Source organism: Hippocampus guttulatus, chromosome 10 (genome assembly GCF_054856545.1).
Source record: "Hippocampus guttulatus isolate MCC_2025c chromosome 10, RoL_Hgut_1.0, whole genome shotgun sequence".
NCBI classification, from domain to species: Eukaryota; Metazoa; Chordata; class Actinopteri; order Syngnathiformes; family Syngnathidae; genus Hippocampus; species Hippocampus guttulatus.
This window is the reverse complement of record NC_141270.1, coordinates 2,180,356-2,206,296: the sequence shown is the minus strand read 5'-3', so window position 1 is coordinate 2,206,296 and position 25,941 is coordinate 2,180,356. Positions and strand designations below refer to the sequence as shown.

At 46.9% G+C, this 25,941-nt stretch overlaps 2 protein-coding genes across 4 annotated transcripts in view; both read right to left on the bottom strand.

The window, feature by feature from the left end:
• Positions 1-47: 47 nt before the first annotated feature.
• grem2a (gremlin 2, DAN family BMP antagonist a) lies at positions 48-8,405 on the bottom strand. The gene is made up of 2 exons (XM_086122247.1): positions 8,039-8,405; positions 48-1,316 (listed from the first exon to the last, which is right to left on the bottom strand). Exon 2 carries the CDS (start codon positions 1,313-1,315, stop codon positions 761-763), a length of 555 nt encoding a protein of 184 aa, XP_085978373.1. The 5' UTR covers position 1,316; positions 8,039-8,405; the 3' UTR covers positions 48-760.
• Positions 8,406-9,616: 1,211 nt separating this feature from the next.
• Positions 9,617-25,941, bottom strand: part of rgs7a (regulator of G protein signaling 7a) — a 41,760-nt gene continuing 25,435 nt past the window's right edge. For 2 of the 3 annotated variants that reach the window (XM_086121512.1, XM_086121513.1), the window contains exons 4-17: positions 23,765-23,815; positions 22,408-22,514; positions 21,061-21,112; positions 19,525-19,589; positions 19,250-19,326; positions 18,047-18,128; positions 17,246-17,320; positions 17,025-17,123; positions 16,890-16,951; positions 15,551-15,661; positions 15,287-15,412; positions 14,642-14,828; positions 14,256-14,345; positions 9,617-10,509 (exon numbers count right to left, since the gene is read on the bottom strand). In XM_086121512.1, the coding sequence (XP_085977638.1) occupies positions 10,444-10,509; positions 14,256-14,345; positions 14,642-14,828; positions 15,287-15,412; positions 15,551-15,661; positions 16,890-16,951; positions 17,025-17,123; positions 17,246-17,320; positions 18,047-18,128; positions 19,250-19,326; positions 19,525-19,589; positions 21,061-21,112; positions 22,408-22,514; positions 23,765-23,815 (1,250 nt within the window). In that variant the 3' untranslated portion in view covers positions 9,617-10,443. Of the gene's footprint in view, positions 10,510-10,847; positions 10,890-14,255; positions 14,346-14,641; positions 14,829-15,286; positions 15,413-15,550; positions 15,662-16,889; positions 16,952-17,024; positions 17,124-17,245; positions 17,321-18,046; positions 18,129-19,249; positions 19,327-19,524; positions 19,590-21,060; positions 21,113-22,407; positions 22,515-23,764; positions 23,816-25,941 lie in introns of all 3 variants that reach the window. The other variant, XM_086121514.1, reaches the window with a different exon arrangement.

Genomic DNA, 25,941 nt, shown 5'->3' with positions numbered 1-25,941 from the left:
AATCAAATAGGATTTATATGAAATAGATTTAATATATTTTCACATATGCACACTTAACATGTTTATATTGTATGATATATTGCATCGCATTTGAAATACACATGCAGCAGTACAGCCTGTTCTCACATGAATTTTGTACAAGAACAAATGCGCTTTTCTCGATAGAAAATGGCCATTTGGGGATTTTTCGGGTGGGGGGGGGGGGGGGTTGACTTTGAAACATTTTCATCGATGTTAATGCAGAACTTTACCAAAGAGTGGGTGATGCATCGTAGCATGTCCACCATATTTGTAGTCCATTTGTAGTTTTTGTATGATTTCCTCCTAAATTCTTGTGAGAACATGTTGAGCAGTATTGTGGGTTTTTATTGTTCTTTTTGTAGGATACTGTATATGTGTGTGCGTGTGTCCAAACAGGCCAAAGTCTTTATTGCGTTGCCTTTAGACAACCGATTGTGCATCGCTAAGAACACCGAATGGATTTAAGAGAACGAGACGGATTCTGATCATCTCCTACCGGTAAACACCCTTTCACAGTTTGGGTCCAGTAAGTCATTTAGCTTTTGGACTCTTTCCCCCTGGCAACAAAGGAAAATATCAGGCCCACATCAAAACGTAACAGTCTCTTAACACGTCCTCGAGTCTGTGACTGAATCAGTGTCTTCTTCTGCGTTTCATTGAGTTCCAAGCAAAGAGACGGGCGCTTTTTTTTTGGAGGGGGGGGGGGGGCGCATCATTTGCGAGTTTTCGCCAAGGGTCTTCACAGCTTTCCGTGGCCGCTCACGTCCACCGACATGCAGCGACACTGTTTGACCCTCTGCACTTTGCGGTGCCGGAAGGGGGGCTGCAGGTCGGGGCAATCCAGCTGCACGGTGAGCTGCGTGACGCGGTGCGGCCGGCAGAAGGAGCACGACTGAAAGGGCTCCTGGGCCTTATTGTGGCCTTTCCTTCCTTGTCCTCGATTGTGGCTGGGCCCCATGTGCCGGGGGATGTAGAAGGAGTTGCACTGGCCGTAGCAGAAGCGGTTGACCACCGTGCGGCTCCGGCAACCTTCCTCGCTGATGGTCTGGCGCAGGGGTTGGGTCTTGCACCAGTCCCTGCGCAGGTAGCGGCGCTCGGTCACCACCAAGGCCTCGCGGCTGGACGACAGCACCTCGGGCTTGGGCTGCAGGAGCTGCTGGTGACGCTCGGAGGACAGGTTGGCTTTGGTCTTGTACGGCGACGGGATGTAGCCCTGCGGCCGGGACTTTTTGCTTTCTGCCGTGATGCAGAGCGCTCCAGCCAATATGACCGCGATGGTTATTCTCCACAGCATTCTAAAATCGGACAGAGACGAGCGATGGTGCGTTAGGAAGAAAATGCAAAACATCTGTTATCGCGTGATCGGAAAAGATTCATCCCACCCGCTCACGCTTAACCACCTTTTACGTTCTGGCCTTGCTGAAATGAATTTGTCAGCATTGGCTTGTCGTTACTTCTGCAGTCAATCGGCGCCTATTTGTGGCCCGCTAATCACAAAGTCGGCTATTCGTCTCACCACATGCTAAAATCCAAGCGATGAGTTTCCCCTTCGGTGTGGGCCAGACCGCCAAGCGACAAGACCCAGCGTGTTTTGATTGGTTCACTGTGTGACAAGCGGCAAGTTGTGCGAGCGCGATGGCCTGAGCATCTGACACTTCCTGGCTGTCACTCCTCACCCAGCTGGGCTTTATGTGATGCATCCCCCCGACCCCCTCACCTCAAGGGAGTTATCAGGGGGAACCGTTTGGAATATGTGGATGACTTCACCTTGGCCGATACGACAGTGGATGCTTGAAGAATCCTTCCAGAAGTGGACATCAGGAATATTATTTTGACGGGAAAGGCTTGGTTTGTACTTTGGATTTGAAATATGTCTTTGTGACACCAGTCCAGGAACCTTTCTCACACACCTTGTATGTGTGTATCTCCACTTGTATACCCCATCAATCCTCGATACAGTCAGGTCCATAAATCTTTTCTGTCCATAAAATTTTCCCTTCCGCTTTGCTTTCAGCAAGTAAAATACAAACGCGGGTCGGGCGATTGAATCGGCCATCGCATAACCGTACGTTTCTTCGCCTTCAAAAAACTTGTTTTTCGTAGCATGTCCATCTGCACTGCGAAGCGCCAGCCAAAGAGTTTGGAAGCATTTGGGCGGAATATGAGCAGATAATCCGATTGATTGTCACATTGCAGTTAACGCAAGAGAATCAGTTCCGTTGTTATACCCGACCACGCTGTGACGCAGCTATCGCTCACTGATAAAACGCACACATTTATACATACTGCTGCTGCCTCACGCGGCGACAAGGAGACACAGCTAGCTTGCTAGTTTAGCGTGCAGCATCTGGCGAAGCAAGACTGTTTACAGCACCAAAAGGCGCAAATACCAACCAGGATTGTACCTTTGACCACAATGTGACATGGGGTTCTACTGAAGGTAAGTCATTTTAAACTAAAAAGAAAAACATTTTTCCTACTTAGAAGCGGAAGTTCGAGTTTGAGCTTGCAGTACCAGCCATATTATGAAAAAAAAACAAGTATGTCAAAGCTTTTTTTTGTAGGGGGGGTTCATTGTTCATTCTGTGGCAATACAGGCAATTCGAAAGATTTTTGTGGGAGACCTCAGTTTCTTGTGTTTTTGCTTTTTGCAGCAGGACTTGATCCCAATCTCCCGCAAATAGTTGGGGTTCCCTGTATTGAGTTTTTCCTCTGTTATGCAACCCTTCACAAAATAAACAAAACCCTCCAATCAAATGATGCACTTAGACACGCATAACGAGAAGGGGAAGTTGATTTTTGGTCGAGTCGCCGGGCAAAATAATTGGTAATAATTTGTTTGCTTTAGTCATGAACTATGCCGCAAATATGTAAACCGGCATTGGACAGGCCCATCTGCATGCCATTAGGGGAGGAAGACTGGACCCCCGTTGCACCCCCGCCCCCACCACCACCCCAAACCCTCCCAGGCAAGTACCCCGTTCTCATTTTATTCTCTTTGCTGATATACTCTTGTTTGAAATCTGCACTGAGAATGACCTGCCGCCTCTGCGATTGTCTTCTGTATCGTCCTCACGTCATAAAGGGAGAATTGATCCCTCGTCTGCCAGCGTGCACGCTGTCAGTGTTTTGCGCCAGCACATTTTTGACCATCACTCAAGCATCTTTTGAGCAGATGTTCCTGAAAAGGACCAACAAAGAACCAAAGCGCCTCAAGGCCATCGTGCGCTTCGATTGAGTCTTCCTTCTTTTGCTCGGCAAACGTCTCCGACTTCCTCTCTGCGACCCGCGACTCACCCTGACCCGGAACAAACGACTTGACGGTAATCCGCTTTGGGTTTCCACTCTTTGTGGTGCTGCTTTGTGATCCCGATATCGAGGCGGCCGTGTCGTCGAGCGACCGCTTCTCGGCGACATTTGTTGTCGTGTTCAATGTCGGCAGCCATTTCTCCCTTCTGCTTCGATTTTTGCGCTATTGTTTTGGCCTTTATAGTACAGTGGTCATAATGGTAATAAAAGTACTTGCTAGTTATTTTTCAGGGTAATGTAAGGTGAGGTTGAAATGAAAGCGTTTAGGGGCTCTAGTTTGCGGTATCGTATCATAAGCAATTTGGAGGGAAACATTCAGGTCAGGGCGTCCCCGGTGGTCTAGTGGTTAGCACATGGACCTCACAATGCAGAGGTACCGGGTTCAATCCCAGTACTGGCCTCCCTGTGTGCAGTTTGCATGTTCTCCCCGGGCCTGCGTGGGTTTTCTCCGGGTATTCTGTTTTCCAAAAACATGCACGGCAGGCCGATCGAACACTCGAAATTGTCCCGAGGTGCGAGTGTGAGCGCAGATGGTTGTTCATCTCTGTGCGCCGTGCAATTGGCTGGCAACCGGTTCAGGGTGTCCCTCGCCTCCTGCCCGAAGGCTGGAAGAGACTCCAGCACCCCCCGCGACCCTTGTGAGTATAAAGCGGATCGGAAAATGGATGAATGAATGAACATTCAGGTCAGGCATTTCGAGTTTAAAATCTGATGTTTCTACGGTACCGTGTGAGCCTGCAAAGGTAGTTAGAGCTCAAACCAAAGCTTGTGATCCGTGCTTCCAACACCGAGCGCGTCAGTCTGTCTCCCTCCTCCAACGCACCTGATCATTCAAACGATCAGGATCGCTATCTGGCTTCCCAGAGCTTGCGGGTGATCTGATCATTCAAATCAGGTATGCTGGAGGAGGGAGATATCTAAAACATCGAGGACCTTCCGACTCTCATCCGTGCAGCTTTTTAGCCGTTATCCGGCCCGCGCTTAACCTTTTCGGTGAACTGTGTTTGTTGGACTTAGTAAGAGGAAACCCCGTTAGCAGGAGTGAGCTGTCGGAATGGCATGTAAAACGTCGCAGGTTCCAAACCAGAAGCTTCTTGCTGCTATTTAGCAATGCTAACCGCTATTTAGCGATGCTAACCGCTCAACCACCGTGTTCCCCGCCCTTCAAAGTCCAACTCCCCAAAAGCCTCGGAGTTGCCAAAGCGATGATCGGGCCGACCGTGTATGCAGGAGATGACAGATGGCCCCTGGAGTCTGCAGCCCAGCTTCCTGTCTCCGCCCCCCCCAAAAAAAAAAATGGGTCTGATAGTGCCAGTCCTGACAAGCGCTCCTCATCAATCCTGCGGTTGGACAGTCTGAGGCTTCACTTGAGGGATTTGAGGCTTTGCAGAGGGAGGGGGGCTGCTGAGGTGTGGCGATTAGTGGTCTGAGTATGGAGACAGTAGGAAGGGGGACGGAGAGGTCTTGAGGTTTGGGGTCTCTCCCCACAACTTTGTGTTTTTAATTTTTGCCCCCCCCCCCCAACCCCGTGACATTCCCCACTCTGTCACTCCGCCTGACGCTCGCACTAATCATTCCAGGATCCCGCCGGCGGAAGGAGACTGTGGTCGAAAAACCCGAGCGTAGCCGAACTCTCCGTCTGCTTCAGACTAATATCGCCCACGTAAACATCTCCGCGACTGCAAGCGCGACCGCAAATTCTTTGGGGGACATGCTTCACTGAAGTGTGGCAGACCTTGCTTCCAAAATTCAGGCCTCTAATGAAATTACAAATACCAGAACCAAATACCAGAGAAAGAACAGCCATTAGGCTTTGCTGCGTTTTATTTTCCACCGCGGCACTTGAAATAGCATCGGCGTGCGCTAATGGCTCCCCTTTTCAAAAGCCCGGGCGAGATCTTTTCAAAAGGCGCTGTCATAAACGACATTGTCGCGACCCGTTCGCAAAGGAAACCTAAAACAAACAGAACCCGATGTCTCAATTATCGCAGCGCCTCCAACACACGCGCCGCAAAGTGCGTTCAATTATCGGAGAGCCACGTTGAACTCGCGCTCACGCGCATGACCGCGCTCGCGCGCGGAGAAACCGATGTTCTTCTTTCACTTCGACAAAGAGGAAGCGTGTCACGATCTGCGTTTGGTGGATTTAGCCAAACTTCCCTCGGCTGTCGGCCCATAAACGTTTGGGATGGATGGATGAATGTTTTTGTTTTTTGTTTTTTTTGTCCGAGGAAGAGAGAGGTGGGGTCCGCTCGGCTGCGTCAATGTGTCAAAACGCTCGCGTCGCCGGGAGGTTGCTCCACGCCGTTTGGGCAGCCCGTTTGTCACCACAATCCATCTTGATAATGACTCGCAGATATTGAGCTTTTTCCCCCCCTGTAAAGTACCGACTCGAGCTAGCGAGAAAACGCCTCCGCCTCGGCGGCCAAATGGAACGCTTTACGAGTGAATGACGGGCCAATTAGAGATACTTCTCGGTTTCGAGTGTTCAATCAAGACGGGGCCACTTAAATGACGCTTTTGAAGCTCGCTTTACGTTGGCGCTTGTCCAAAAGCCACAAACGTAAACGTTTCCCGATTTGATTGCGTTTAATGTCATTTCATTGATGAAGCTAATTACTCAATCAATGCCTGCTTGATTCATTCGGACAGTTTGGACGCCGGCGTCTGGCTCGCTCGGAACAGTTTGCAGCCCGATGCGCGCGCGTGAAAAACGGACGCTTGGATGAGATCGATGTGGAAGAATTTGCCGGCACTCACCTTGAACCTGTACGATGAATGTTGGCACGAGTGTGCGCCTATCAGTTTCGTATCCGGTTCACATTAAATTTGAATCGAATACTCTCTCTACGCGCAAGGGCGAAAATAGCTAGTTTGGGGCATGAAATGAGCGCAACGACAAAAACTAAAATATTTCGCAATTTATCTTTGCTCACCTATCCAGTGCTTCAAATTTTCAAAGTGATTTTTGTGGACACCTGGAAATGGCAAAAATAACCCTAAAATGTTTTGCTTTAAACCAAAATGGCACACTCTCTGTGTCTTTTCAGTGATGCATTCTTGAGTTTTTCAGTGGGGCTACTGATTTCATGTGGCTAATTTAAGGGCTAGCTTCAGGGGTTGCCTTTTCCAAAAACAAATTCCACCGGGGCACCACCAACCCCATTTTTTGAGGTCTGCTTTTCAACCAAAATGGCAGACTTGCTGTGTCTTTTCAGTTATGCCTTCTTGATGGACCTGCTAATGGCTAATTTAAACTAGCAACAGGGACTGAGTTTTCCAAAAACCATCCCCACCGGGAAGCACCAAGCCCACTTTTTGGGTCCTATAATGTTTGCTTTTAAACCAAAATGGTAGACTTCTTCCAACTTTTTGGTGGCTCTACCCATGATTGACACGCCTACCAAATTTCACGTTGCGCCGCGAAACAGGCTTCAGGAGCTGAATTTTCCCAAAACGCAGCAATTTGAAGATCTTTGAGGGCCTCCCTTCACCTCATGCGTGTCAAAGCTTCCATCAAACGGCAGTTTGAAAGTCTTTATCGTTTCGTAAAAGGACTCGTGTGCCGCCTAAGAAAGCGTAATGTGTCAGCGCGGCGGCTAAATCCTCTTTCAACGTCGGCGCAGACCGTACAAGGTGGTGCAGTCGCCGCGGCGGTAAGACGGATCAGAAGGCGCAACGCTCCGAGCGTTCGCCGCACGCACGAATTGGAGCAAGACGCGAGCGGAAAACACGGCGCGAGCCGTTCCGCGTTTCGCTCCTAATCTCACCGAGGCGTACTGTCATCGCAACCCGGCAACGCTAATTCCCAGCGATCTGCGGCCACTAATGACTGTTATTTTACGGGACGCTTTTATGCAAGGTACCTTCAAGTTGGGAGATTTGGACTCTGGGTGGGCCGCCAGTGGGAGTCAAACGGCCCACGTTGGCTTCCTCAAGAAGTACAGATGCTCCGATTACACGCTGCTTTTGGAGTTATGTCCTGCTCACTGGAAGCAGGTCTGACATTGAATTTCAGATTGGATCCCCCCACAGTTTAGGGCTAAAATTTCACGACCTCTGCAACGCTGTTCGCTTCTAAAAGTCATCTGTAAAATGTTTCGCCTTACAGAAAATCCATTTCTGTCGAAAAATTGTTGAAGTGACTAGTTTGTAAGAAATGGACTAATCCATTTCTTGTTTTTTGTTTTTGTCTAATTGCAGTGGCGTCCAAATGGAGGGGGTGGGGGGGGGGGGGCAACGGGGCGGAAGGGGAGCCCGGAGGGAGCCCCAGGCATCCACCCGAGTGGGTGGGGGGGGGGGCATTCACAACACTCCCCCACCACCCCGATGCAAACAAACAGAAAAGTACTCCAGCTTCCTTATTCGGATTCTGAAATCAGTTTACTCTCAAAGAAATACAGAAATCTGGACTCTGGAAATGTCTTTTTCCATCAAAGTTTTAAAAAAAAAATCAGTTTTGTTTGGGGGGTTTTTTCTAAATAAATGACTTTTCTTTATCATTCCATTTCAGAATCTCAACCTGATTTTTCCCATTAAAAACGGCCATTTTCTGCATCAAATCTCAAGTTAACATCACAGACTCGAATTTGACGACCGCTGAATGGATCCGTGTGCGTATTATTTCAACTCTAATTTAATCGAAATCACGATTGGTGGCTGCCTGTGATGCGTTCAAGCGCTGAAGCGTGTGTAAAGTGAGCGGTACCTCTCGGCGTCGCAGGAAGGTGTCAAAGGATGCGGTCTGCGCAGGTCATTCCACCTTCAGTGGTCCTCGTGTCCGCTTCCAGACTCCGGTTTCCATGACGACAAAGTCCGTAAGGATCCCCAAGGCAAACACACACACACACACACACACACACCCTCTTCTTGGAGGGTCAAATTCTTGAAAACGATGAGGAGTCAGTCATATTGTGGTCATCTCTTGGGTCGGTGTGCTGATGTCTCCCGGATGAAGGTTCAAGAGAGCGGCTCCAGCTCTTGCAGTCAAACCATCTCACGGATCTCAGTGTGAGGGTGTGTGTGTTTGTGTGTGTGTGTGTCGTGAGACTGTGAGAGTGTTCCACTGACTGTAAATCCTTTCGACTTACTTTGAATCACCACCAGCCCCTTCCCTCCTCACGAATGGGAGGCTTTTTTCCTATTGGCCCTGCTCATTGTGTGATTCAGGCAGCCTTCACTCCTTCTTTTATTTGTGTGTGCGGGTGACTCATGGTACTTGCCCCTGATAAAGGATGACAGCTTTTAATCATAATCTTTTTTTTTTTTCTTGAGCCACGCTTTAGTTGTGTATATGTCGTCTAGATGATGCGTCATAGTTTGACTCTTGTCGCCGGAAGATATTATACGGAGCTTAAATGTTAAATTGTGTGTGAAGTACTCAGCTGTATTTATAGAGCACTTAAGAATAACCACCGCACTGTAAAACCACAGAGCACTGTACATGGAGCAAAAATAATGAATACAACAACAAACAAATTATTAATGAAGACCGTAGAAATGTCAAAAACAGTAAAGCTAAAAAACAAGTCTCATGCTGAGTCAAAAGCCAATGAATCAAAATGAGTGTTCAGATGAAATGTACAGGGAACGAGTGACGGGATGCCAGAGTAGGAGTGATGTGCTCCCTCTTACGAGTACCAGTCAAGAGGCGAGCAGCAGCAGTCTGGACCAACTGGAGACACTAAAAAATGTGAATAAAAGAAAAGTGAATAAAGGCAAACCAGGAAACCAAGAACTAAATACAAAAGGAGTAAAACATGTAAACAAAATACAAACTATAGTTCAAATATAACTTGCTTTGAAAAAATACAATGAAGAAACTAGAAACAAAAAAAAAACGGAAAAGGGGATTTTTTTTAATGCTCAAAAAAATTGAGAAAAACAAAAAGAAATAAATTATGGGCAAAATGTGAAAAAGAGAAAAAAAACAAGCCACTCTGGAAATGGAAAAAGACCCCCCCCCCCCCCCACCACTTTCCTTAAAAAATGGAGGAAAAAACATGAACCAGATCTGGATTTTTTAGAGTCAAATTAAAAAGAAAAAAACAGACTAAAAATGATACTAAAACAATACTGAGTGAAAATATTTGCATGACTAATCTTGCTCAGACATTCCACTGTCGTGCCTTGAGAAGCCCTCTTCTTCCTTTCATCCTTCCATTTTTTCTTCACTTCTGTAGGAAATAACCTAGCCCCCTCTAGTGGTTAAAAGCCCATCCTGCACGATGGCCGATTGAGGAGCACCCCCCCTGCCCCCCCCCCCCACACACACACGAGCCACAGGAACAGACAGAGGGCCAACTTTAATCATACAAGTAAGTCAAAGTGTCTTTAAATATGGTATAAAAATAAACGCAGAGAGGGGAAGAAAATGTAGTTATGTTTTACACAAGACAGCAGACAAAGTATCCTCCTCTAGTTTTGGATGTAAACTTTTACAAGTGCAGTGGAAACCAATTATGTGCCGATTATTGGAGTGCAATAAAAGAATGCAAGGAATAAATAAATAAATTCACAATAAACAATCATAGTAATATAGGTGTGTGTGTGTGTGTGTATAGATATATATTATATATTCATTCTGCACAACAATTTTTCCATAGCGTGACAAAGTCTCTGACGTCATCGTCATGTCAAGCAATGACATTGGCTAGACTTATCATTTGAAACTGATTTATTTTCTATGTGTGTGTTAATTTGACTTTATTTTCCCTTTTTCCTCGCTCTGACATCATTTGTTTTCGCCGGAAGTGAAAAAGGCTTCCGATCCAGCAGGGAGGACTGAAAGCACCGGAACAAAACCGGAATTGGCCTTTTTTTTTGTTTGTTTTATTTATTTATTTATTTTTGCATCTCACTAAGTTTGTCAATATTCTCCCCAGTCCCGCGATGCCTCTTTTTTTTCTTTTTCCTTTCTAATGTCAGTGACTGTAAGAGGAGGAGAGAACGGGAGGAGCATTCCGATTCAACGGCTGGAGGACGACAGACGAACAGATCGGTCCTGGCTCGCTCGTCGCCCGGGCTGGGCCGAGAGACGACGACGATGATGGAAAGATGACATGGCTGCTCTCCATGTCCCAGAGAGGGAGAGAGATTGCATTGATTTTTTTTTCATTCTTTTTGTTTAAGCATGATGGCACACGACTGGTCCGTCGCTTGGATCCTGGCGGTCCTCCCCTATGGTGGAAAGAGACAAAGACGTGGGAGGGGGAATAAAAATCACATTTCATTCCTTGACAGCAACGAGTCTCAAAGTGTGGCTCATGAGCTCCTTCTAGTGGAATACGAAAGAATCTCTGAATGAAATACAAATAAAATACGTTCAAACGTTCTTGTTGGCTAAATGCTACATGCTAACGTAATGCTACAGGAATTGACTCGCGTTTGTGCAGGTCAATACCCCAAGGCATTATGGGAAAATTACATTTAGCCAACATGTATTAATATTTGCCAGTCAAAATTCTTTACTCCACATTGGCAGTTCCACGCTTCAATCCGTAAATATGTCGCCTTACCTGCAAAAAAAAAAACAGCTTTCAGAAGAGGTTCTTGCTCTTCTGTAAGGGGGAAAAAGATTTTATTAGATGTTTTCATGAACACATTTAAATGTCAACAAACTCATCATGTGAGAAATTTTACTGTACAATGTCACGCGTGAAGTGTCCTCATAAACAGTTGTTGGAGGTTTTACTTCCAGAAGGCTAAAGGTGTTTAGTTCGGGCAGAGAGACCTTTATTTAGACAGTGCCGGTATGTTTGAGTATAATACATTGAAAATGATCATGCTTGATTAAAATAATATAACTTTCAGTGAAAAGTCTGTCAAGTGAAATTAGAGTTCAAAATATCTTGTTAAGCTCACTGTCAACATTCTCTTTGGCGGGATATCAGGTAGGAGTTTCTCAGACTAATTAGAAGCAGTCAGTGATTCATGTAACGACGACAGCTTCACAATTCAATTCTATTCTATTCTTCATTTTGGCCTACATGCCAGACAGAAGGCCTGATGAAGTGGCCCGTCATCCCCACCTGTAAGCAGTCTATTAAAGAAGCGGCTTTGAAATTCCCTGAGCACATTATTGGTATGACGGGCGCGCGGGCGTCTCTTTTGTTTGCGACGTCCTTCGTTTTGACCAGCGCGTCGCACGTTTTCGGCAACTCGGAATCGTTGGCGGTTCTCCTCCGCCATTGTTGTATGCAAGCACAGATATCATTTCTGCGCTCACAGAGATGTCTACTTCACGCCGCCGCCTCGCACTGAACTCCCCATGAACCTGCATGAGTTTTATTCCTGATTGCGGTGGGGGGGGGGGGGGGGGCTGGAAAGGATTCCACGGAGAAACAACACCCTGGCTCTGCTTTTGATGCGGAAAGCAGAGGGAACCAAACCCGAACGAAAAATCACTTGGTCATCACTGGCAGCAGACTGACAAAGCAGAATGCATTTTCAAACGCCCCATGCTCCAGGTGGCGCTAGAACCCCAAAACCCAAAGTCACTTTCGCCAATCCAAAAGCAAAAAAAGTCACCTAATTAAAAGACCCACTGGTTACTGGGGACATTGAAATGACTTACTTAACTTACTTACACTTAACATTTGTGGAATTTTTTAAAAATGATCCATTTTCGACCCCCCCCCCCCCTCAAATAAGATATTTGTGGTAAATGAGCTGTCAGTTATATACCGCTTGGCATTTTTCTCAAAGTCACCTACTAATGACGCAGCATCAGGAGCAACTGAGGGTTCACCGGGGATCGAACCAACGACCACACTAACAGTGAGCCTTGGACTCCCCTTACGTCCCTCCGCTACGTGCGATGATATGATCGCTATGCAAAATAGTTTTACACGCACACCAGGAGCAGAACTGAATATAATTCCCCCCCCCCCTTTTTTTTTAATGACAAAAAAAAACCCAGTCAAAACAGCTGTGATGAGGCTCAAACTGTCACTAGCATTAGCATCACCTCGTTCGGAAGAAACTAGCTGGTGCGTCTAAAAGGTGAACAAATTAGGACCGGCCTCAACGACAGACTCTTCCAGCAAGCTCACGCAGACCTTTGGCGTCATTAGCACAAGGTGGTAAGTCATTTTTTTTTTCATCCACTGCCGCTTAATGCACATTAGCCTGTTAGCACCTCTAAAGGTACTCCTGCTGTGTCCTTGCTGTGTAAACGTACAATCAACGTAAGTTAACTGTATCAACGTGTCTCTCAAATATCATGACGCAGAGCTTTCATTTTGTGATCTTATTCGGTTGCATGTATGATTATTGCTCATGTTTGGAAGTTATCTATTTCACTGAAATGCTGTTGTGTGTATGGATACTTCAACATTGTTGCTAAATAGTAGTGAAACTACAGTATTTGTAGGAGTTGAGTCTCTGGTCTGTGCCGGCTCTTAATGTGTGTAACTACAAAAACACGTTCTTATTTTGTCAGCCGCCAACGTAGGGGGAAAATGTCTGCAAGTGGATCATTCTGAATTTTTACAGATTTGTGACATCTCAATTTGCCTCTTTTTCATCATCTGCCATGCTGTCGAGCAAAACTATTAACACCGATCGTGATGGGTTTGCTTTGATTGTTGACTTTTGGGAATTTCCTTCTAAATTTCTTCGTCTTGGGGCTGTTTTTTAAAATAATTTAAAAAATGCATGTTGAACCATCAAGAAGACACAGAATGGACATTATTCAGCAATTTTACAATACATACTAAGCATTTTTGGAATTGTTGCTGAAATCACGCAAATGCTTTTTGATCGCCTTCGCTGCATCCCTGGCTGGTTTTGTTTCCAAAACGGCAGATATCGGTGACTTGATCTGAAATGTTTGTGCTGACCCAAAATTTCTGCTTTATAAAAATCTGGTATTGGGAACAATGTACAATGACCTTGCACCCGTGCAGGTGCGAGCAACAGCACCTCCGGGTTTAAACTGGCTCTGTGTGGAGGGATTAGCGGGAGCGGGTTTAACGTGTCAGCTAACGCACTTTGAAAAAGCGCGAATGTGCATACAGGGGGAGGGAGGGCAGCTTTCAGCATATCTCGCAATGAGGAGGAATGAAAATGCAGCCAAACAATGCGGCACTAACTCGCATCTGCATGTTTATGGTTATGTTTAAGTGAGGCTGAGTCAATATAGTGATAAATTGAATGAACTGTACTGTGCTTGTGAGAGCACCAGGGGAAAAAAAATAGAGGCTTGTAAGTGTTTAAATGTGTTGGTTTGTAAAAGTAGGGACCCACCGATATGATTTAATTAAATTTTATTATTATAATTTTTTCTTTTAGGCCAAGGCTGATTCCAACATTTGGTAGAGTAAAATTCCGAACGCATTGTTCCAATTAATTGAAAAGAATGTATCTAATGAGTAAAATTACTTTAGTTTTGGTCTCTTAATGTTTGCTACAATTAAGAGAAATTAAAGGCAGAACATTTGTCCGTTTTCAAAAATGTGTCCTTTAGTATTTAACTCTACAACAAAGACTAAAATCAACATAATTGATAGATTTTGAACAGATTTTTTGGGGGTTGGAGGTGTCTTTAGATTATTGTAATGCGTTGTCTAAATAAATTTGCAAAAAACAGGCGTTTTATTTTATTTTTGGAAGAGCTAATATCAGCCAATTACTGTAAATCCGATGACCTATGACCTCCCTTGGAGCCAGACCAAGACTACCATCAATTTTTGGCATTGAAAATAACATTTTGCATTTTAGAAAATGTCGTGCTGTTACCAGAGCAAGCATATTAAAAAGTAGACATTAAGAAAACACAGCATTGACCAAAAATGAGGCCCGCCCCCTCCCCTCTGCGCTCATATTGGCTGGAAAAAATTGTCAGGCCGATTCAGTGGTCGCTGAGAGGGCGGGGTGCTCTTTGAAAGTTTTAAAATTCCCAATCCAGTTGAGAATTTTGTTACCTTCTTCTTGGCCTGCAATAACTCCTGGTAGGCACTGGACCGAATGAAGCGGCTGTAGGAATCGCTCTTCATCAACTTGTAGATGTGCTCCTGTAACGAATGACAGTCATTTTTCCCTCTCCCTACCCAGCGTTTTTCCTTTCTGAATTCTGATTGTAATTTCCCCATTGCGGGACAAATAAAGGATATCTTATCTTATCTTATGCATCGCAAAAAATAATAATAATAATCAGACATGGCTGTCAAATGGTATTTTCGCCGAATAGCTTCACCACAGAGTTGTGACTCGTTTGGAATGAAGACGCGGGGGCAGAGCTCTGGCAATGAGTCAGATATTCATTAGGGGACCACGCGAGTGCACAGGGAGACGCGACGGAGTTACCCACCTGTGCGTCTTCAAAGGCGTAGCGACCCGGGTCTTTGACATTCTGAGTGGTTTTGTCGTAGCTCTTGGAGTCCACGTTGATGGCGCTGGGTGCGCCCGGCGCCAAAAACTCCTGCCAGATCTCCTGAACCCGAGTTGGGACTTCTCGGATTGGGCGTTTCTTGAGTTCCTGGACCGCTAGCCAGAACCTTTCACATGTAGAACGTTTGTAAATTAGACAACAGGCGCTATAGAACTTGACAGCGTCTGAACGACAACATTCGCAAAACGTTTAAATACAGATTCAATATTGGTAGAGTTAAATTCTTACAAGTGTTCAATGGGTCGATCAATTGAAAAATAAATCACTCATTTTTTGATCCTTTAATGCTGACACATAAATATATGAATGACTGGTAGACTATTTAACAGTTTTATAATACTTTGCCCTTAAGTATTTGGATAACTTTTATTCAATATGTATATATATATATATATTGGGTGGCTGTGGAGATGTTTGAATGTTCTTATGTAAATTTCCACACATGATATCCACTATATGCCTGTGAGTATTGTTAACGTGTCTGTCTACATGTGCTGTTGCACTGCTAGTGTTCCAATCGCTGTAGCACAAACCCAACCGAAGCAAATTCAGCAAATATCCCACCTGAGATTCTCCGAGCTGAACTCAGACTCGAGGAACTTGAGGAACTGTTCCCTCCCCACCGGGTCTTTGAGAACCTCGTTGATGCCGAAAGCCCATCTCTTCACCCTCTGCTGGCCGGGCTCCTTACTGGACGGAGGCGGGACACGCACATGCACACACGTTATACATTTTCCCTCTCGAAGACTGAATATGAAGAGAGAGTGCCATCGGAAATGGGATGAAAGGGACTTGCAAATAGAATCGGTCCTTCGGTTCTGTGCCCACCTGGCTTCCAGCTCCCACAGCGTGGTGTCATCTGAGATCCAGGGGTTGGAGGGGTCCGGGGGCGTGAGGAAGGGGTCGTATTCGATGTACTGCTCCGTGTAGCCCAACAAACTAGAGCAGACACAGACGACGGCGTGTGGAACGAGTGCATTGTGCGGCTTTCGTTGTTGTATTTTCTAAAGCTTAGGTCAGGGAAGATCGGTGGCGGTTCGAATCACGTGGTACTCGGGATTTTGTCTGGCTAGCAGTCCGAGGGTTTTCCCCGCCGCTTGCCCAAAGTTCGCCTGGGATAGGCTCCGCCTCACCCATGACCAAAATAAGGACAAGCGGGATATAAAATGCGCGGCCTGGAAACTGGGATAGAGCCGCTTGGGGTCATCATCCACACGTTCTACTGTCGTATCTGTGACGTTGAGTGTGTATGTCTTTAAAAGGCGGGGTCCGGCCTGGTGAATGGCGTGGGTGTCGGGGAGTGTAGTGGGGAGTAGCTGTTGGGTAGCTAACTCGGTAGCGGGTATTGCTCGTTTGTTTTCTTACCGTTTTTGTTCAGGGAAGGGATTGAAAGGGCACGCTAACCTTGGTGAACACTTGCGGGGGCATCACAAGCAAGGGGAGGCTACCGAGAAATGAGCTCAAGATCGATACGCTACCTTATGTTGAGCATTGTACACATGCGTTCGTGGTAGAAGTTGCTATTCTGTGGTTGTTCGTTTGAGTTCTATTTAAAGGGGAGGTCAAGTCAAGCATTTTCTAGACAATATCTACGTCTTCACTGGCCTAAACGTAGCATTCCGATGAATACCGCATCTGTGGATGAGCAGCAGAAAAATCCCTTCGTTTTTGTCCATCTCCGAGGGTCGGCCATTTTGCCACTCGCTGTCGACTGAAGATGACATCACAGCGCCGAAGGGCTCCCGGAACGGCCGTCACGGCTCACCGTGTTTTCTGGGTTTGGTCATGTGACATTCACAAGCGGGGCCCTTTGGCACTATAATGCCATTTTCAATTTCCTCGACAGGATAGGAATCAAAAAACCGTGTTCAGACTCGTGGGACCGCATAGATCGTGTGGTCAAGAAAACGACGTGACTCGTCTGACAAAACCCCGTGTAAACGCGTACAAAGTTAGACAAGACCTGACCGCTCGTCTCCGTTCGGCAAGACGACGACCGATAGACTTTTTTATGCGCCAAGATGCATTGCGGCGCGATTGGCACCGCCCCTTTGGCCCCGATCGCCCCCTGCAGGTCTTCATCACGCGAGACGTCGGGCCGCTCGATGGCTCACGAAAGACTTTTGATGGCCCGACTGAGTGGAGTCGTTGGCTCGGCCTCGCTCACCTCTCCGCCACTTTGGACATTTTCAGCCGATGTCGGTCTAATTGGAATTGCCAAAATGTGATCTGAAAAGCAAAGCGGGCAAAAGTTAGCCGCCATCGCTCAAGCAGAGACCCGAGCGCGCGACGTTAGGTCCACCTGCTCCTGCAGCTCCTCTTCCGTCGGCTGCTTGGCCTCCGGGGCCGGAGCGTGGGTGGGGCTGTGCGCGCGGACGTCGTTCTGCAGCCCGTACACCGACTGGGACAAGATCAACACGAAATCAAATCAGCGGCGCGGCATTCAACTCCGGAAGGCGTCTGTGCAGAACGTCATCTTGCCCCGACTAGAAAAAAAATAAATAATAAAATCCAACGGTGCACCTTTCGGGTTTTGTGTGGATTTTTCATTCTGGAGGACTTCTTAATGTCGACCTCTGTTGTATTGACACATCCAGGCTGGAAGAAAGAATGGAGAAAAAAGGGAATTATTATTGTTTTTTTTTTTTTTTGTCCAGCATTTCTTCTGATCCCGTCTGTGTTGCTGCTTAGCTCCCGAGAACGCCGGTTGAAAAGGCGTGCGTCCTCGTTCTCCGACTGTTTGTCTAATTAGCCAGATGCGCGGGATTCCGAGACGTCTCATCTGACGTCAGGTCACGCAACTTTTGAATGTGCCAATTCTCGCCGAGCGAGAATGACCCGGAGGGCGCTTCAAGAGTGCAAAGCCGCTCGGATTGGAGCAAGTAGCTCAGATCTCTTCAGGAACAACCGCGCGGAGCCGCTCTGCGGGACGGCGGCGGTGTGAAATCGGAATTAATATTGATTAAACGGCCCCAAGGACGCATAAATTGAAAGCGTTATTTGCCAATTAAGCAAGAGGCTGATGCTATTTGAGGACGGCCGCGGCGGCGTGTCGTTAACCTGTGTCGGGGGGGGGGGGGGTGAAAGGCTCATGCTAAACGAGCGTGTAGTTAAAGAGCAGCGGTGATGCTGATGTGGAGTGACACTTATCGATTTGGTATTTTGTGTGTGTACGAAGAGGTGCAGCGAAGGGGGGGGGGGGTGGTAACGTCACCCCCCACACCATTCGTATGCCACATTTAGGTACCATGTATTGCTCGATATAGAAAACATTGAGAATCGGAACGTCGCGTACGAGTGGAGGTTTTAAGTTGGAGCACTCACCACCGGTCTGTGCACGTCCCAAAAGGCTCTTTCCTGACTGTCGAGAATTTTCCTCTCGATTTTGTCCCTTTTCTTATCCACTCTGAAGAGAACAAGAAGACAAACTTGAGCTGATGGCGGGGCATGTCCGAACGAGGAGCCGCAAGCCCGTTTCCCACCAAGCGCCGGTGTTCACTTCATTCGGGTGCCGCGCAACCAAAGAGCCCCCGCGGCACATTTTGGGTGGCTTCCGTTTGGGCCAGCGGCTACAGCGAGGGGCGGGAAATATTGGCAAAAACAGGGTCTCCAAACTACGGCCCGGGGGCCATTTGTGTCCCAGCTGTCCATTTTTCGGCAGCCCACGACATAAAAAAAAAAGACATAATACTAAAAAATGACATTTGACGAGCCTCAAGGTTAGCTAAAAAAGGTGACGGTGACCAGAGGGAGGAGGGGAGGGTACGAACTTTAGAACGCAATTTATCTTCGTGACAAAAGATGATTCAATATGAGAGGCAAAAAATTTTTCTTCCACTTTGTGCACATTGCAGGAATGATTGTCAAGTAACTGAAAAATGGTCACCTGACTCTGGCGTGTTCTTGTTTTGGTTCTGAATGTGGAGATGGGATTCGGCTGTTGTTCAGCGCAGAGCCGGATCTATCCTATGGTCTAGAGGGCCGTTGGCCACCCCAAAGACAACGACTATTTTCCTTCACCCCTTTAAGAGAACGCAGATGAAACGAACGAGAGAATGCTAACACTAGCGAACCGCTTTGTTTACTGATTTGAGCGTGTTTGAAAAAGCTGACGAATTTAAAGTGGCCCCTTTCATCCTTCCATTTCGCTCTATGTGGCACCCCTGCTCTAGAATGGAAAAAAGTTACTTTTCCTCATTCGCAGGTACGTTATAGTGGATGACACTGAAAACAAACGGCAACAAATCGTGTTTGGGATAATTTGTCACGGTACATCCATTCCGCCCCAGTTTGCATGCTCCGAAATGTCAGATTTTCCGACCTTGGCTGAAGTCTGCTCTCCACAAAGTGCCGTTCGAGTTCTCCTAAGTTTATAAATGCGGCCTTTGTTTTCTCTGCGTGTGGCGTTGCCGCGATATTATTTTCACGCCAGAATGCAGCCACCGGAAGTTCCGAATGACGCTCAGGTGAACTGAACCGTACCACTTGGTTGAAACTCGATGATGTGAAAACCGTCTCGAAACCTACTTTGCTTGTGCTTCTGCTTGCATAAAAATGAACTCCCATTTCCTGGCGAAAGCTCGCTGTAGCCTTGCTAAGCTCTCCTGCAAGTCAAACAAACAAGAACAAAAAACAAGGTTTTGAGCTGATTGGACTGTTTACGTTTGCCGCACATGCCCGTGTACTAATGATCCTTGCTCGCACAGACGCGAGGAAAAACAAATGTACTTTGCTTTGCTGTCGGTGTGGGAGAGAAGAGCGGAAAGTGACGCCAAGGCGAAAGGCTTTTTTTTTGGGCTTACCGCCTCGTAGTCTGCAAGCTCCAGACGTGCTTTGTTTTGCATTGTTCTTTTGCAGAGGTAAACGGCTGAAAGAGAGAAAGAAAGAGGCAGCGGTGGTGGGGGGGTTGCACACGGAGGCGGGTTAGACAACAGGATCTCAGCTCGGCCTTAAGTGGCCCTGCGTTTGACTCGTTTTAATCCTCTCAACTGCACATTTAAAATGGCCCGTAAATCGCAAAGGTCATTGACTGTGTGTGTGTGTGTGTGTGTGTGTGCGCCTGACTTTTGATGTCTCTGCGCATTATCATCCTCCCTTCATCCTATTGTGAACTGACCATTAGGTGGTCATTAAGCCCTTGTACCGTTTTTTTTTTTTTTAAATTCAAAAGACTTAATTCATCAGTCTGGCAGCGAATCGCTAACGTCGCCGTGACCTACTTCATCTGCGCCTCGATGACTCAAAACAAGCCGGAGTTATTTAGAAAAAAAAAAAAAAGCTGCCGTCGGAATGAAGACGCGTGGCCAAAGCGCATCTGCGCGTCACCATGAAAATGTTGCCGGGTGACGTGCTCAGCAGGTGCATGCCCACACGAGCCGCGGCTCAGCTTTCAGTCCCTGTAATCAGTCTGTCTGATGAAATTAGAGGAGGGCTGCGTTCCAATTTCGTTTCTGCTACAGTTAAGTCACTTGTGCTTCAGCGCTGCGACTCTATTACAAAGCCACTGCAGAAAAATGCTCCGACTCTCAAATAGCCTGCAGAGCAGAGGAACTATAAAAAACAGGAGATTTTTATTCTTTTTAATTATTATCGGCTGAATCGGCTCTCATTTTATTCCTAGCACATCCATCCATCTATTTTCTGATGCACTTTATCCTCACAAGGGTCGCGGGGGGTTGCTGGTGCCTATCCCAGCTGTCTTCGGGCAGTAGGCGGGGGACACCCTGAACCGGTTGCCAGCCAATCGCAGGGCACGCAGAGACGAGCAACCATCTGTGCTCACACTCACACAGTTTGGAGTGTTCAATCACCCTGCCATGCATGTTTTGGGAGTGTGGGAAGAAACCGGAGTACCCGGAGAAAACCCACGCAGGCATGAGGAGAACATGCACACTCCCCACAGGAAGGCCGCAACCGAGATCGAACACATGACCTATGCCCTGTGAGGTCGACATGCTAATCACTCACAATTAATATATGTAGTCATTGAGGCGGCACGGTGGGTTTTCTCCGGGTACTCCGGTTTATCCTCCCACATTCCAAAAACATGCATGGCAGACTGATCGAACACTCGAAATTGTCTCTTGGTGTGATTGTGAGTGCGAATGGCCGTTCATCTATTTGTGCCCTGCGATTGGCTGGCGACCGGTTCAGGTTGTCCCCCGCCGACTGCCCGAAGACAGCTGGGAGAGGCTCCAGCAGGTCCTCCTGAGGATAATCATTCCAAAAAAATTGGATGGACAGATGGACTAATATTTATCAATTAAGGGTTAAGTTAAAATTCTTTTTTTCAAATCTATCAATGTGCAAGCGAATTGCAATTTTGAGTAGTTGCTCACCATAGTCTGTGTTTTCCGGTTCCCAGCAGTTTGATGGCCAAAAGTACGGCGTCTGGAAACACAAATATGACAAGAAACCCAATGCACGTGGAAAAAAAAAAAAGGCCAAGCATCTCTGATGGAGGACCATATGGTGCGTTGTCACGTGATGGGGGGGGGGGGGGGTGCTCGCATAGCATCATCATGGCATCTGTCACAATAAAACAGTTTGCCCTCTCGTCGGCTCCTCGCATGGTCGAAAGCGCATCGGCTCCTTTTCGGCGCGCCCATGCGTCTTGCGCGTCTTGGGGCGACACGCCGCCCGGCTCGCGATGAGAAAGGCGAACGAATTGCGCGAGGATGGAACACAAACACCCACGAGTGTTCATTTCCATTGATTAGATGAGGCAGCGCGTTGGGCGCAAACCGCTAAAACCGTCAATCCTGCAAGTGATGCGCTGCGCTGCCGGTGCCTTTTTAAACATGTTTTTGTAATCTGTTTATATAAGACTCTCCGAATGATTGGCCATACATCCAACACCGACCTCGCGACATTGGCCTCTGCGGTACTTTCAGTCCGTGAAGAGTGTGAATGCCGCATGCCCCATCTACACCAACCGCAGATGTGCAATGATAGCCGAAAGATGTCTTTGTTTTTAATAAAAGATGTTCCTGTAGCGAGTAAATATTTGATTACAAGAAACATTTCCACCTGTTCCAGAAAGTGCACTAAGCCCCGAGTGAGGGATAAGGAACTAACCCTGCATTAAATAGGGTGTAAAACTCAAGGCCCCAGGGCCTGAACCAGCTTCGGGCTGCAGCACACTTTTTTCTTTTCTTTTTTTTTTTTTTTTTGTCTTGGACTTGGACTTGATTCGGACTCCTTGTCCGGACTCGACAGTTTTGTTTTTTTTTCCTTGGCATTTGACTCTGGTACTCGCAAAATATTCTTACCGACTCGACAGCATCCAATTATGTTTACAAATGTCCTCCTTCAAAAAAATAAAAATAAATAATTCAGATGATCATACTAGTCATCTGATTGGTTAACCTAACCTGTCTTTTTTTCTTCTTCTATTTTTCATTAATGTCAGCCAGCAGCGGCATTATGAAATTCGGTTCTACCAAACATGGAAAAAAAAAAAAAGCAACCTGCGGATTCTGTAAGAAGACAATTTCGGACAATTTCCGTGTCGACTTGCAGTTACTTGCAGTGCCGCAAGCCTTAAAGATAAAGGATCGGCGAAAGTTGGGATGACACTGCGAGGGCTTCCGAATAGTTCCGCGCAAACTGCGTTTGGGAACAAAGGCGTGTGACAGAAAAAAAACTGACAAGGTGGAGAATGATGACGCGAGGTTGGCTCACACCTGAAACCTGTAGAAAGTGCCGTCATCTTTCAGGGTGAGGACGTGGTCCGAGATGGGGAAGAAGTAACCATGCGCGGCCATCAGCGTTCCGAGGTGAAGAGCCTCAACTGGAAAAGAGAAAACCCGCCACCAAAAAACCCCCCAAAAAAAAAACGTTTGTCTTTTCCTTTCCGTTGTTTTCCACTTGGAAGCATCTCACAGAGGCTACGGGGTATTCATTTCATAATATGTCCGTGATTGCCGTTTGACTTCTAGGCCGGGGACTGTCAGTTTGTCAATTGGAACCGAACACACCATCACGTCATGAAAACACGACATCGTCACGATCATCAACGCCGTCAGGTCGAGAGGTTTTCATGTCGTGCGGTATTTGCTCATGTGCGGTGACAAAAGAAAAAGGGGGAGCAGCTATTCAACTGAAAGTTGAAATATTTGACTCTGTCCCGATTTTACAATTTGCGTCGAATTCTTTTGTCGGCGCGCACGCAGATGTCGCTGCAGCCGGCGTGTGCGCGCATCGGTGTGTGTGTAACGGGGCTCCGTTTATCAATAAGTGATGACTCATAATTTATTCAAAGCCGTTTACGTACAAACACTTCCCCTCTGTGGTGTAACCTGAAGGATTAGATTATATAATCGCCCCTCTGGCGCGCGCACACACACACGTACATTTTTAGCTCTTTGGTGTTTGCATTGTTTTTTTTTTCCCCTCCAATAGTCACGCAGTGGTGAGCATGTCTTGCGTCACAGTTCTGAGGTCAGCGTCATGGGGTCTCGGGATCTTCTAGTGTGGGCAATGAAAACATGAAAGGAGCCTCTAAATTGTCCGGCGGGGTGAATGTGAGGGTGTTGCTCGAGACGTGTCCTGCTTCTTACCAAAAGTCAGGGGGCATAGGCCAATAAGGACGAACACGATGGCGATCCCGCTCGATATGAGTAGCGCTTAAAGTGTGCATTTTTATTGTTTTTTAAATTTTTTTATTTTAATAGACGTAAAATAACAACTTGTAGTTACGGTTGATGAAATGTTGGGCTTGCAGTTAAGTTGCCAAGTTGCCTTTGGCGATCTAATTCAACATTACCTCGTTGTTTGCCAAAATACAAACTGACTGGAGCTCCGCCAAATGGCATGCGGAGGAGTTGTAGCAACTTCATTCTGTCGAAGACAAGAGCTTTTTCTTTTTTTTATCGATTATGACAAAACCAGAGAGGCAGGTGGCGATTACTGGAGCCATCCATGGAATAATTGATTCTAAAAAGATTGCTTTGTGACCGCCCAACTCCGTTTTTAGCGTGGTGCTAACTCGGCGCTACCCTCGGTACGGGATTGCTCGACGGCGGAATAATCTTCTCATACCTTGGTCTTCGATGTCTAGATTCTTGATCATCCACTGTACAATGTCGGAACCTGAAAGGGGAGACGACAGCGCTTCATCAATATGCGGGCGGACGTCACCTCGACAGTTTTCATGGAAATGCTAGCGACGGCGCTCTTAACCCTTCCCGCTGTCCGTCATCATCACAGTGCATAGCAATGCCTCTCGCCTTTGGCGGCGTGGGCGGATGACATCGCAGCGATTATTTTTCTTCAAAGCCACATCCCGTTAATTGAAATGACCGCAGGTAGGGGCGGCATGATGGAGCGCTTACCAAATAGAGTAACAACACGATTGAGGGTGACTCGCAGCAATGAATTCTTACGGGAGCTTAGCTTTATTATGGAGTGGGTTTTGAACGAAATTAACTTTTCGTTGCTTTAATGAACTTTACCACCGACAGTCATATTGATAATGGTAAATAATAGAACACACTTGAATTGCGGTCCCATTCCATTTAGTTTTAAGGGAGGCTTGTTGTTACTATTTATTGCTCAAGTGTTATGTTTCCGGTTTTGTAAGCTTGTGCTGTTCAGTTGCTTCGTCAAGCGGTATCGTGGATCTCTACAGTTTTTCATGCTGGATCTGTTTTACTGTGCGTTGGGAGAGTTTGATATCCATTGCCATTGTTGTTTGTATTAGCAAATGGGCAGGATGTTGCAGGACAAGAGTCAGTCGGCAGGCAGTATGACAACCAATGAGAAAGGGATGTGACGAATAGGACAAATAGGTCAGAAGAGGACAGGCAATGGTAGTAAGCCTACCAATGTTAGACCTTGTAAGAAAGGGACGAGACAAATAGAAAATAGGACGGGATGAAAGGGATGTGCTGAGTAGCAAATGGGATACTAAGCACGGGACAATGCAGGACAGGGTCATGAGCCAAAGAGTGCTGCACCATGAGATGAAGCGATGAACAACTAGGACAGGAAGTGACGAGACAGGACAGAACAGGAGAGAGAGCTAGACACTTCTTGACCCTGTGAGGGAGTGACATAAGGAAGAGCAAATCGGACAGGACAGGACGGAGAAAGAGAGCCAGGTATTTCTTGAGCCTATGGTGATGTGACGAGCAGCAATAGGACAGGACAAGACAGGACGGAGATAGTGAGACAGGCAGCACTACATTGTGTGAGGAAGGGGTATACTGAATAATAATCAGGACAGGGCATGGGTAGAATCATCAAAACAGCGTTACAATCTGTGAGGCAGGGATGTGACGAGGGGCAAATAGGATAGGACAGGACAGAATCGTGGTAGTCAGCCAGGATGCAATGAATTAGATACACACAATAGGACAGGAGAACAGTAGTAAGCCAGGTAGTACTACACACTATAAGGAAGGGAGAGGAGATAGCAAATAGGGCAGGGTGACAGGGTTGCGCCGACTTACAAATAGAACAGGGCATGACAGGACAGGGGCAGTGATTTGACAAGATAGAGAGGACTGGGATTGCTAGTTACACCCTGTCACGAAGGGACATGACCAGCCATAAATAAGGCAGGACACAGGTTTGAGGCAGTAGTCGACCATGAGGGTACGAGACAAGTAGCAAATGTGGCGGCACAGGACAGAGGGAGTGAGCCAAGCAGTGCTACACCTTTTTGAGGAAGTGGTGACATGAGTAGCAAATAGGAGAGGACAGGACAGTGGGCGTAAGCAAGACAATGATACGCGGTGTGAAGAAGGGAAACGAGTAGAAGGTTAGACAGGAGAGGACGGGAGTATTGACAATCGAAAGGGCGGAACACGATTTGTGCACAATGGAGGAATTCTCACACCTGATTTAGAGTCATTTCACATCGGAGCAGCGCACAGCAGCACCTTCTGCTCCCTCCCACCCTCACATCCCATCAAAACCTGCGACTTGTGTCATTTTGGGCTAAATATATCTGATAATAAATATATCCTCTGAGCGGTTATTGCTGTCGACCGAGCTGTCAGGTGAGAGGACAGGAGTGTGAAATGTCATACGCTCCCCGCGGCGGTCTGTCTGTCTGTCCGTCCGTCCGTCCGCCATTACGCGTTTTAGGCTGTTTATGAACGTGCGTTTGGTAGCCATTTCCTCTCTGGCGTCCCGACCCCCCCCAATGAAACCAGAGGAGCTTTTCTGTGGATTACCATTATTAGCTCCAACCTTGTTTCCACAGCGTCACA

Excerpts from the sequence above, each read along its gene's own strand:
- grem2a (XM_086122247.1), bottom strand. The coding sequence starts at position 1,315 with ATGCTGTGGAGAATAACCATCGCGGTCATATTGGCTGGAGCGCTCTGC.